At 43.6% G+C, this 13,591-nt stretch overlaps 1 protein-coding gene across 1 annotated transcript in view; it reads left to right on the forward strand.

The window, feature by feature from the left end:
- The window catches only part of SMTNL1 (smoothelin like 1), a 50,466-nt gene extending 37,860 nt beyond the window's left edge, over positions 1-12,606 (forward strand). Inside the window, exons 6-9 of the mRNA XM_033920802.1 lie at positions 574-685; positions 2,806-2,957; positions 8,478-8,716; positions 12,469-12,606. Coding sequence (XP_033776693.1) covers positions 574-685; positions 2,806-2,957; positions 8,478-8,622 — 409 coding nt within the window. The 3' untranslated portion in view covers positions 8,623-8,716; positions 12,469-12,606. The remainder of the gene's footprint in view (positions 1-573; positions 686-2,805; positions 2,958-8,477; positions 8,717-12,468) is intronic.
- The last annotated feature ends 985 nt before the right edge of the window (positions 12,607-13,591 follow it).

Below are 13,591 nucleotides of genomic sequence, written 5' to 3' on the forward strand. Positions count from 1 at the left end.
TTCATCTTGCAGGGCGACATTCAGCTTGCAAGGTTCAGTGTGTTTATAAACTCTGACCACCATGAGCTGATTTGTAACTGGATATTCAGTTCTGGCCCCTTTCTAGGTACCAGCACTTAATATTTGTGCACCCGATGGTTTCTGGAAGTTATCAGGTACCAATGATATTCAGGGCTGGTACTGAGAGAGACAGGGCCCAACATTGAATATCCAGTTTTAGTGTTGGCTGCAAACAAAAAAAAACACTGTTTGCCATCAGCTGAATATCAGCTAGTCCAGGGGTCCCCAAAGTCCCTCAATCCAGTCGGGTTTTCAGGATTTCCCCAATGAATATGCATGAGATCTATGTGCATGCACTGCTTTCAATGCATATTCATTGGGGAAATCCTGAAAACCCGACTGGATTCGGCCCTCAAGGAGGGACTTTGGGGACCCCTGAGCTAGTCTGTGTCCTGGCAGGGCAGCATAGAGCTAATTACCAACCCGCATTGTTCCCAAATGTAAAATCATCCACGTGAAGTTAATAAAAGAAGCTCTTCTTTCACTTTCTCTTCCTCTTCCTTCCCCTCACAGACCTGTCACTGGAGCAGCTCCAGGCGTTAAGCTGCAGAGGTCCACCAGTGGCGCTGCTGGTGTGAAGAACATGCTGCTGGAGTGGTGTCGTGCCAAAACTCGAGGCTATGAGGTGAGCCAGGTCACGGAGTGCCTGAGAGTAGAGGCTCATAGTTTTGAGGTGCACAGGGTCACAGAGTGCCTGAAAGGGGACAGAGGAAAGAGACTCACAGTTATGAGGTCTGCAGGGTCATAGAGTGCATTCTAAGGGGAGCTGACACGAGGGCAGTATCAAAAAATGATTTGCTATGTATGCCACTTTGCTATTTGACTTCTTGGGGATCCCCTGTTCAATTTTGTCTTCATATTTCTATTTCTAAATTGGGATCCCTTATTCTGTAATTGCTGTTTAAAGTTGTGGCAGTAATAGCAGGTTAGGAGATCCAGGTGGGGGGGAGATTCCTTAATTTCTGCCCTAGACTGCAGCAAATCTAACATTAGCCCTCCCCTGCCTTTTTGGAGGGGAGGGAAGGGATGAGGGTAAATTTCAGGATATCCACAATAAATATATATGAGATGGATTTGCATGCACTGCCTCCTTCAGATGCAAATCTATCTCATGCATATTTATTGTGGATATCCTGAAAACCTGACCTGGCTCTGGCTCTCTAGGACCGGAATTGCATACCCCTAGGGTAGAGGATGGTTTTGGGGGGGTGCCTGGCGCAGGGAGCATTCCGTTAGCAGGAAGGAGTGAACATCCCTCCTGTCTTTCGTGGGGGTGGCTGTCATTATCGGGGGGGGAGGGGGCGGGTTTGGGGACCCAAGGTTGTCATTGGGGATGGTGGATTTTGCACAACTTTTTTACTTTTTTTTTTTAAATGGGGACAGATATTGTGTGTGGGTAACACGCACAACATGTGTTCATAAAAAAAGAAAGGTTTCTTGCCCTGAACAGCTGATTGGCAGGAGGCTGCTTCGGAGCTTCTCTTGCCGGCTCTGTGCATGTGTGAGAGTCGCTCTCACAGTGATTCATCAGCGAGATTGAACGAGGATTATGACAAACCTCCGCTCATATCATTCGCATGCAAACTTGTTTGTGCATCAATCACTCTTTTGGAATCAGCCAAAAATCGGACCGACCCTGTTTAGTGCCAGTGGCGTACCTAGGGCGGGGCGGGGGGGGGGGGGTGGACCGCCCTGGGTGCATGCCCACATGGGCACCCCTTGGAGGGTTAAGCCAAGGGAACCTGTCACCATGAGTGGGATCCCTAGGATAGTAGACTTGGGGGTGGGTCAGTAGAGTGGGCAGACCTGATGGGCTATGGCCCTTATCTGCCGTCATCTTCTATGTTTCTAAGCCGGCAGGAATGGCAAAAGCGCCCTTTAAAGTGCACACTCCCGATCTGGCTCTATCCCGCCCCCTTCGTGATGCCACCGGACAGCGTTCTCAGCCATTGGTCGACCTTGCCTGGGTCGCCGCACCCAGGCAAGGTCGACCAATGGCTGAGAATGCTGTTTGGTGGCGTCACGAAGGGGGCGGGATAGAGCCAGATCAGGAGGGTCTTCCTTACAGGGCACTTTTGCCACTTCCGCTGGCTTCTTAGCCTTTTTCTTGGCCACGGAGGTGGACCGGCAGCCGCGCTGAAGTGCAGGTCCCAGGAGGTTCTGGACCCGGCTGGCTGTGCACCCCTTTAGGGCATGCACCCAGGGCGGTCCGCCCCCCCTGCCCCGCCCTTGGTACGCCACTTGCACTAAACAGGGTCGGTCCAATTTTTGGCTTCTTGGCCTTTTTCGAACCGTAGCAGTAGCGTACCAAGGGTGGGGGGGGGTGTCAAAAAAATGATGGACTGGGGTGTGTATGTGTACAAAATGATGGGCCCCGGGTATCACATACCCCAGGTACATCACTGTTTAGTGCATCTATTTATTTATTTTAAAAATTTATCAACCGCCTATATCTAGGCGGCATTACAATAATAACATGCACAGAATATAACAAACAAGACTTTTACAAACATCATGGGTTACAGATGAATAATCGCATCTTAAATAGATCTTCACAGTTCAGTTCATCTTAAAACCAGCATTCAACATTTCAGCTTTATTGAAATGCTTCTAAAAATAATGTCGTTTTGAGAATTTTTTTTATACTTTTGAATATCCAATAATGCTCTAGCCCTCATTGCTTTGCTTTAACTTGCAAATGTCTTTTTTTAAGCTATATTTGCCCCTCTCCCCCTCCCCGTGCAGCATGTGGATATCCAGAATTTCTCTTCGAGTTGGAGCAGTGGGATGGCCTTCTGCGCCCTGATCCACAAATTCTTCCCAGACGCTCTTGACTATGAGTCGCTGGATCCAAAGAACCGCAGACAGAACTTTGAGCTGGCATTCTCTGCAGCAGAGTGAGTATTCTGGGTCAGAACCGGGGTCAAAGTTCTACACCGTGGCATGGGCTCCTCCTACAGAAAGGAGCATTCCGAGGCAGGTGTGTGAAACTCGCAGTTCCACAGTAGCGCCGAGGCACTGACCGCTCAGTGTTCAGGGGCTTCTGTGCTGTGAGAATGGTAGGCCATGGATATCAAGTACGGTAGAATCGAATTCACCAAAGACTTGTCATCCACCTATGTGCCCAGAGAGGTGGTGCCCTCCTCGCTGCCCCCCCCCCCCAACTCCTTCTGTACTCCCCATCCCCCATACCACACTCACATCCTCCGTACCTCTTTAAATCTTTGCCAGCCCGAGCAGCTTCTCCGGCTTGCTGTTCGCACCGGCGTTGGCTTTCCCTTCGATGTTACTTCCTGGCCCCGTGACCCGGAAGTGATCCAGGCCGGCGTGAGTAGCAGGCTGGAAAAGTTGCTCCTGCCAGTGAAGATTTAAAGAAGTGGAGGTGGGGGAGGGAGGGTGCCAACATAGCAGGGGGGGGGCAATGGGGGATTAAGTGACTTGCTCAGGGTCACAAGGAACAGTGTGGGATTTGAACTTGCAGCCTCAGGGTGTTGAGGCTGGAGCTCTCGCCACTGGGCCACACACTCCCCACTATGGGATGGATGCTGTATGCGACGACCAGAGTTGCGTATGCAAATCTGTGCACAGACTTAATTGTTCCTAAGCATATTCTATAAAGTAGAGCTTGTAAATTCCAGTGCGCGGTGTTACAGAACACCCCCAATCCGCGCACAACTTAGGTGCAGGCATTTAGGTCTGGATTAAATTGGCATTAATACCTGCGCCTAAATGTTAGTCACATGGGGGTGGGTGCTACGTGTGATTCTATAAACTGTGCCTAATTCTGGAGGCCGTTTAGAGAATTGTGCCAAGTACCGACCTTTTCGGCGCAGATTTTTTTGGGTGACACATATAGAATTCACCCCAATAAACATATCAGATTTTCATCAGAAGGAAAAAAGCCTTCTAAGTCAAGTCAAAGGTCTCATGACTTGTCGGTTGTTCAAGCTTACCTAATCTTAGGCAAAACACCTTTCAGTTTAAACCTTAATATGTGGTCAGAAAACCAAAATTTATGGGCACGAAATGTGTCCCCCTCGTTATAAAACACTTACCCCCCCCTTTTTTTACAAAACTGTAGCGCGGTGTTTAGCGCTGACCGTGGCGGCAACAGCTCTGACGCTCATATGAGCATCGGAGCTGTTACCGCCATGGCTGGCACAAAAATACACGCTATGGTTTTGTAAAAAGGGATGGGGGGTTAATTTACTGATTCAACGATCAGTCTCCAACGGTGGCCAGCATTTTGTGGGAGAACCGCTGCTTCAAAGAGCCCAGATCTAAAATGTCTTTACTGAACATAGGTTTTGTTAAACTGGAAGGTTTTTTTTTGCCTGCGATTATATAGTATAAGCTTGAGCAATTGACAAGTTGTGAGACTTTTGACTTGATTTGATAAGCTCCATAAGGCTTTTTCCTCCTGATAAAAGTTTAATAGGTTTATAGTGGGTAACATAAGCGGACGATACATAGGTCTTCAGTGAAGTGATTTAGGTTATATGAAAGGACTTGGATACTATACAGTGCTCCTGTGATGAAGTCCTGCAGAACCCATGCATTGGTGCAAATAATCTAGCTTCCATGTCACAAAAATGAATTATTCACACCTGTATAAACTGAGAATCTGAGCCATGAGCTTAGTAGAAAGCAGACGATGTGGGTTATCTCACGTTAGACAGGCATCGACTTGGCAGAGCGACTTTCATAGTGCTCCATAACATCACTCAGCACAAGGGCGCATAAGTCTGGTCTATCTTTGTGGGTGATAAAAACATACAAATGAGATCTAGGTCTATGAGAAAACAAAACAAAAAAACTCTGTGGAGTGACAATGTTCCTAAATGGACTTTATTTGAAAGAGTCAAAGTTCCAAAGGTACATCAAAATCATCCATATAAAATAATTTCATCCACATAAAAATAAATTCATCCACATAAAATTAGGTTATCCACATAAAAGCCTTAAAGGACCTAGTTCGCTAGGGATACAGGACCCAACACGGTCCGCGTTTCGACAAAAAGTCTTCTTCAGGGGTCCCTGGGGGGTCCTATAAAGGTGAATACGTGGGAAACAATTGTGTGGTGTACCGGAAGTGAGACATTGCTTGTTTTCTGAATATACGTTATGGGTAATCTGAAACTAAATCTGTTTGAGGCCCTTAAAGGCCAGAGTTACGCACCCTAAGATGAGCAATGCTGGAAGTGGTGAGTTATCCAGGTCAGGGTATGTCTGTATTTTAGAGGAGTTATAGAAGGGAGTGATCAGCGTTGTTATTTATTTTATTTTTTTTTAAGTTCAGAAATGTTTTATTAAATTTTTTCCAAACTACAAACAAAACAACCCATGTGGTGCAGACCATCAAATACATACGCTCAGTCTACATTTCAGAAAATAGCACCACAATACATGCAACACAATGACAAAATGAAATAACAAAAGTGATTAAAGCAAAATAGTTGACAAAAACACAATCTGATATGTGTTGTTATTAATTTTACATGGTAGACTGCTGTGGATAGCTTCTATTACAGGATGAAGCAAATGGTATAATTAAATTTACAAAAGTAGTGGAGGAAGAAGATTGTAAAAGCCACACACAAGCGGGGTAATAAAATAAGGACCCCTTTTACAAAGCCGCAGTAGCAGTTCTCCCTCGGCAAATGCACGAAGACCATCGGAATTGAATAGGCTTTGGTGCATTTGCCGCGGGTGAATCACCTACTGTGGCTTTGTAAATGGAGCCCTAAATGAGGAAGAGAGAGGCCTCCCTGATGTGAGACAGATGAGAGTGAGGAGAAACATGGTGCAGAGGGTGAGCAAAAAAATAAATGTTAAGAAAAAGCTTCTATAACAGAAATAATTCTTAATTAATATGAAATCAAGGTCTAGGTCATTTTGAGACTGAAGAGATTAAAGCAGTATCTGTAAAATGAGGGAAGATCAATTGTTGCCCATGTTGGACTCTTTACAGCCTACTGGATCAATGCTAGACCCCTGCTCACTGTCCTTAATTAAGCAATTAGGTAGACAGGTGGTTCCTTTTTTTGACCATCATTTACAATTTGCCCTCCTATTCACTGTGATAGGTGGATTAACAGACCCGCGAATACAGAAAAACTGCAAATAACTTTTTCATATGTTATTTGCTGTTTTCTATTAAAAACTATCGTGAATATGGTGAAACCACAAATAACATGGTGGGAGACCTGGCCTGTTCCTGAAAGAGAGGCAAAATATGGTGAATAAAGTGCTGGGAATCAGCGATTTTCTCTGTAAACGCTTGGAATTAGCGATTTCTCTATGCAAGCTGATGTAATTTGGGGGGGGGAGGAGCCAGCTAGCTAAAAAAACTGCTAATAATCGAAACTGCGAATATGGAGGGAGAAGTGTATTAATAAATCTTTAGAATAAATTTGGGAGCAAGATGACGACCATTGTCTTTTATAGAAAAAAAGATACTCTTTCTTGTGGTATAACAGAAATGGGGAGTGTGTGATACAGTGGTTAGCAAGCACTACAGCCTCAGCACCCTGAGGTTGTAGGTTCAAATCCCATGCTGCTCCTTGTGACCCTGGGCAAGTCAATCCCCCATTGTCCCAGGTACATTAGATCAGGGATCTCAAAGTTCCTCCTTGAGGGCCGCAATCCAGTCGGGTTTTCAGGATTTAAATTTTTAAAATTTAATTTATTTCTTATATACCGCTATACCGTGAGGTTCAAAGCGGTTTACAATAAAGATGCATTAAAGATACAATAAAATAAATATAAATAAAGATAGGTACCTGGAAGTTCTCTAACTGTCCCATAGGCTCACAATCTAACTAAAGTACCTGAGAAAACAATTATTAAAAAAAAAAAAATTAAAGTAAATTCCAGTCAGACAATAGGATCTGATATTAGAAGTTGATTTCCCCAATGAATATGCATTGAAAGCAGTGCATGCACATAGATCTCATGCATATTCATTGGGGAAATCCTGAAAACCCGACTGGATTGCGGCCCTCAAGGAGGGACTTTTAGAACCCTGCATTAGATAGAGCAGTGATTCCCAACCCTGTCCTGGAGGAACACCAGGCCAATCGGGTTTTCAGGCTAGCCCTAATGAATATGCATGAGAGAGATTTGCATATGATGGAAGTGATAGGCATGCAAATTTGCTTCATGCATATTCATTAGGGCTAGCCTGAAAACCCAATTGGCCTGGTGTTCCTCCAGGACAGGGTTGGGAACCACTGAGATAGAGTGTGAGACCACCAGGGCAGATAGGGAAAAATGCTTGAGTACCTGAATGTAAACTTAGGTTATAAGTGGTATATAAATAATAAAAGAAATAAAAAGAAAAAAAAAAAAAATCTAAGATGGCCTCCATGGAGATATTTTATCCTGAAAACAAGGCAAAATTAAACACAAGTTCACAATGGCATTTTATCATGCCATATTTTTGCAGGGACTCGTGCTGGAGAGCTCTTAATTTATATATGCACAGAAGCCAGCATTGCTAATATACTTGTAAAGTTATGAAGCATTTGATAAAATATCTTCAAAGTTATTGATGACCAAAGTTTTGTGCAATGAATTTTTTGGTCCATTTTGCTGGGCAATATTGAAAAAAATAATCTAATTTGGGTAATTCCATTAAATATCTGAATTCAGCATTAAAAAAACTGTACAGATAAGCCAAATTTGAGCTTTCTACCAGACTGACAAGAGCAGCCCTCGCATCGGATGCTCTAACTCAGGCACAAATGCATATCTGAGTCTAATATTTTGCACAGCTTAGTTTAAGACCTTGGGCTACTCATATATACAATTTCATGGAATTCCGAGATGGTCAACTGGGGACGTTTCAAAATTGGACTACTTGACATGTATAAAACGATTTACTTTTTATCTGTAGTTGAGGACCCTGAATATTAAACTATGCTTCTTATGTTGAAAGTAGATACCTAAGACCAGACCTTCAGAGAGTCTCACAGTATCTCCTAAATCTATTTTGTACACTGAAGAAGGAAATAATAACTAAAACTGATGACTGTGCCTTCCTAGGTGAAAATGCAGCTGTGGTTGAAGTCTATAAATTCCTCTGTATGTTCATATGAATATTCCTAGTTTAAAAGGATTTTTAAAATACTTAATCAAAGCTGATTTGGCAGAAGGCTGTTATGCCCCAAGTTTTTTTGTGAACTGAAAAAATTAACTGTTGCCCTTTGATAGTCAGCAGTGCCATTGGTATGAGTTATTAGGATGCATTTCATATCAACTGTGCTACTTCAGCTGTAAATCACTTTGGGTTGAACATTTATTTGATGAAGTTAATCTATCAAATAATATAACATCTTAATTTTCACTCTTTGCCCCCCCTGATTTGCCCTTCCTTCTCCCCATGGTTTAATTTTTTTTCCTGGCGGGGGCCACAGGAAGCATGCAGACTGTCCCCCATTGTTGGAGGCAGATGATATGGTGCGCATGAGTGTCCCAGACTCGAAGTGCGTGTACACATATGTGCAAGAGCTGTACCGGAGCCTGGTGCAGAAGGGACTGGTGAAAACCAAGAAACAGTGAAAAACCAACAACAACACAAGTAACAGCAGAGCAAAGTCATACACAGAGATCTCATCATCGTAGTGGAAGAGAGAGAGAGAGCCAATCGGAATGGGTGAGGAGTCATGTGATTGGCTTCCATGGCAACCCCAGCTTCCTTCCATCCTTTGCTTCTTGTCTTGACGCTGTCCGTTCTGTCATACAGTGTGGCTGCACTGCAAAGCATCATGGGGCTTATCATCCCTAACAAATAAATGAGCTAAAAGCACTTGAAAATCACAAACACAATCAAAAATGGCTTCAATGTTCGTTAGTGAGTGGCCTGCTCCCAATCATTTAATACAATGCACTGTGGAGAAAAAAGACCTCCGAGTCTTACAATGTACCCCTCCTGTTTATCTTTCATCATTGGTCAAAAAAAAAAAAAATAAATTCCACTTATTTAAATTACTAGAACGTGCAAAGCCCTCAAAAACACAGAGTACTAAAAAACCAAAAAATGAAATGGAGCAGGAACAACTCCCTCAGTAGTTCTAGCAAAAACTGTTAGTCTTTCACTTAACTTGAAACGGCCTTCATCCCCAAAACAGCAGACAGGGGCTCCCTGTTTCACCTCAAGCTGCATCAGGAGTGATTCTTCAAACCAAACTCGCTGTTTTGCCACTGCCGCATTTTTCCAAAATGGCCAGTTTCAAGTTAAGTGAAAGACTGACTTTTCTAACAGTTTTATAGAAACATGCTGTTTTTTTGCTAGAACTACTGAGGGAGTTGTTCCTGGTTTTTGAGTACTTTGCTCATATTAGTAATTTAAATAAGTGGAGTTTGGGTGGAGGGGGTTGACCAATGATGGAGGAGTGGTAACCCCTGATAAACAGAAGTGTATATTGTAAGACTCTGAGGTCTTTTTTTTCTCCACAGTGCATTGTATTAAATGATTAGGAGCTGGTCACACATTAAAGACCATAGAAGCCATTTTTGATAGCATCATTCCTCACATTCCTGGGGTTTACCTTAAGAACAGCAAATTTAGTGTGCAAAATACTGAATGATTTTAACATAGATTCTTAATACAGTTAGATATGAGACAGGCATGCCTTATTCAGGCCCCAAGTCCAGCATTGCCAGTATCCCATCTTATGGTTAGCAAATGACCCCCAAGTCATCAGAGAAAGGTTAAACCGATCCCCATTGTACCTAGCCACTTGTAGTCCCATTTCTATAAGAAACAACAGGCTTACAAACCAGGACTGGTTCCCCCAGAGAAACCATAATCGAACAGTATCAGCCAATTTTTCATTCTCTCCCTTACTAAAGTTTCCTTTACTATAATGCATTGCATTAAGACAGTGCGCTGTTTTCTCTCCCCAGCTAGAGAATTAAAATCTTGCCCTGAAATGCAGTGCTCTACACAAAAATAAGCCCCATTTTACCTAATTCTGTCACAGGAAGACACAAGACTAGATTTTCTAGAGTTCATTCTCATAGGCAGTGCTAGAAAGCCCTTTGTTGGATAGTTAATTGTAGAATAAAACAGCTCGGTGCATGACATAATACCCGTCTCACCCTACACACTGCTTTGCAAGCTTCCTGCTGCTGCTAATGCAAGAATGTTTGCTGCTTGGAATACAGTTAATTGGCGACTGTGAAATCACTGCTAATGGCATCTCACTAATCTGACTCCTCCAAGAACATCATCCATCAGTGTGAACTTCTCCTATCGGAATATAGCCCAGTTGTAGGAAACCTTCCCATGAAGAAGCTGCTATGAAGGAAGTGGTCCCCCCTGAATCTCTAGTAGAAGGGCATTGCCCCCCCCCCCTAACAAACTCAGTGATCAAGAGATTTGATGATATGAAAATTTCCCATTATAGGATTCTCTGTTATAGGGACTAGGGAATGACACGGGACCAAATTTTTCCCCGTCCCTGCCCCATTCCCGCAAGCTCTGTCCTCATCTGCACATGCCTCAAACACTTTAAAATCATAAGTGTTTGAGGCTTGTGCGGTTAAGGCAGAGCTTACAGGAATGGGGCAGGGACGGGAAAAGAACTTGCAGGGACAGGGAAATTGAGTTCCTGAGGGAACGGGGACAAATTTGTTCCCGTGTCATTCTCCAATACGGACACTTGATCATAGAAAACTTAGTTATGGGCACTGTTCCCTCTAAGCTGAGTGGGAGTCCTCTACCTACATTCCTGCCACCACATGTGGGGAGAGTGCTATCCACAATCATATTTTCAACAGTGAGGGACAGTCAAGTTCTGCAGGACTCCAGGGAACCTGCCAGTCTCTAGCAATTGAAAACCCAATATTAAAGCACCCCCGGCCCCTGGCAGCAGTGCAGTTGGAGGACTCGCCCTCAGCTTCGAGGGAACAGTGGTTATGGGGGGATTTCCTCTAATTCCAGGTTAAAGATCTTGAAGGTAATATTTTACAAGTTGAATTTTAAAAAGGCGAAGGGGCAATTCTATCATTGGCACCAAGATTTTGTTACAGAATAGTAGTGTGTCAGCATCAACACCACCAAGTCTATGATTGTCATAAGTGGTACACCGTAAGTGCATGCATTTACATGCTTCCTTATAGTTCTTAGTACACATGAACATATAAGTGACTAAGGTGCCACCTGCAGTTATAGCTTTACCCTGAACGTACCCATGTAGCTTCTTTTTGATGATTAATGGAAAGCAGTTATGCTACAAGTAAGCACATACCTCATTTCTGCAACCTGTGTGGAAATAGCACCCAGGCTCCTGAAATCCTGGCTTCCCATCCCCCACCTGCAGTCACTCCTGGATGCACTGGGCAGGGCTAAAATGCCCCATAAAGAATGTTTCCCTTATATAGCAGCCTGGCTCTGCCCAAAGCATCCCAGAATGCACCATGTGGGGCACAATGCCACCATTTTGAAGATGACAGGGCCAGGGGTAGAAGCGAGTGGGCATCATTCCTGCCTCATTTGGGTCTAGAGGGAAGGGCCTAGGTGAGGGTTGGATTGAGGGGAGGGGGCACCCTGCTAGGTTCCAGGGACTACTACTTTTAAAATCAAACCAGACCAGGTGTGGGGTGAGGGTAATGGGTAAGAGTGCCCCAGACAGCAGGGCAATTTTAAAGTCAGGAAGGGGGATAGTCCTGTTAAGGGTCAGGCAGGAAAGAGAGGGGATATGAGTCAATGTTGAGTGGTGGCAACTTATTTTTTTTTTAAATGTCACCCTTCCTGTCAGTGCTCAAGGCAACTGCAGCTCAGGCACCAACAGAAAGGGTGGCTGACATTTCACAATGAGTATCACTTACTGCTTCTATTTTAACATGGCAGTTATTTGCATGCTCATTGCATATAGCATGCCATGATAAGTTTGGAGAGCTAATTTTGCTGTAGAGCTATGGCGCTACCACAAGGCTTTCTGCATTGACCCTAGAATAGCTCTAGCATATGAATGTAGATCTTTGAGAAACATAAAAGATATAAAAATCTTGTTATAAAAATTCTCCTGGTAAAAACAAAGACTGACATTCTAACAGGGTCTTCTAGAGCAATGTTTCTCAACTCGGTCCTGGAGTACCCCCTTGTCAGTCAGGTTGTCAGGATATCCACATTGAATTTGCATAAACTTGATTTGCATACACTGCCTCCATTATATGCAAATTTCTTTCATGCATGTTCATTGTGAATATCTTGAAAACCTGACTGGCAAGGGGGTACTCCAGGACCGAGTTCAGAAACACTGCTCTAAGTGAGACAAGATTCAGGCCCTAAACCTCTCTAATAGGGAAATCTTGTGCTTGAACCTTCCTGCAGGCCGTTGATGCTCTCATGTGTTATTGCTGGGGGGTAAGAAAGAACTCTGTTTTGTTTTGTACTTTCAGGCAGAAGGCAGACTGCATACCTTTGGTAGAGGTGGAGGACATGATGGCGATGGGACCCTATCCTGACCCTGTGTGTGTTTTTACTTATGTGCAAGCACTGTACAACCACTTATTGAGGGAAGAGAAAAAAACAGCAAAATGAGAGGCTGTTTGCTGCATGAAATCACTCAGCAACTCCAGCAATATCTGCCACTGGGAACAGAAAAAAAGGATAGGTTGGTCTTAGCTCAGGGGCAGTCACAAGTATATGAGGGTAACTCCCCTGACACATTTATCTTCCCCCCTCTTGTTTGAGGAAAAGCCTTTTCCAATGCAAGGCACCCCATAATTCATACCTAAACACTGGCGATCTTAGTTAGTGGGGAACATTAGCCTACATGCTACAATATTGTTTCCAACAATGAAACTTTGTGGAAAACTTGGGTGGTTAGATCACATCTCTATCCCCACTTACTTGTATTACATAGAAAGAAGTTTAGGCCCCCACAAGAAGCAAAAGATTTTTGTCATACTAAATTATTTCTACAAGTTTTTCCCATTCATAATGTTAATGGTTCCCTCTATTTCTGTCTTGTGCTGCTTGGACAGACCAGACAGATGGTAAGATAGATCCTAACTCCTTTGGGTGCAGCACCTGGAACCCCTATTTCATCCTCGCATCACTGGAGCCTTTCAGACCATGGGGGGGAGTCAGATGATACTGTTTTGCCTTGGAGATCTTCATAGGAGACAGAGGAATAATACTAGCCCCTAAGACCACTGTTGGACTTGTGCTTAGATTAAAAAAACAAAAAAGTTAAACTGGTACTGTAAAATCTGATTTTTGTAGTAACACATATGCCTTGAGGGCATTACTTTTTAAAATTATGTTTGTATTATTATCTCAAGTTTTAATGATTTTTAGGGGCATTTTCATAAACACTAACGGCCTCTTTTACAAAGCCGTGCTAGAGGCTGCGCTGCGCTAATGGCCCCGAAGCCCATAGAGATTTAAAGGGCTCGGGGGCTGTTGCCATGCGGCTTTGTAAAAAAGACCGTAAGATGTCCACAAAATGGCATAATCGGCACTTGGACCTCCAAGTGACGACTTTTGAAACCATTTTTCTGGACGTCTTGCAAGGTG

Source organism: Geotrypetes seraphini, chromosome 14, assembly GCF_902459505.1.
Source record: "Geotrypetes seraphini chromosome 14, aGeoSer1.1, whole genome shotgun sequence".
In the NCBI taxonomy this organism is placed as follows: Eukaryota; Metazoa; Chordata; class Amphibia; order Gymnophiona; family Dermophiidae; genus Geotrypetes; species Geotrypetes seraphini.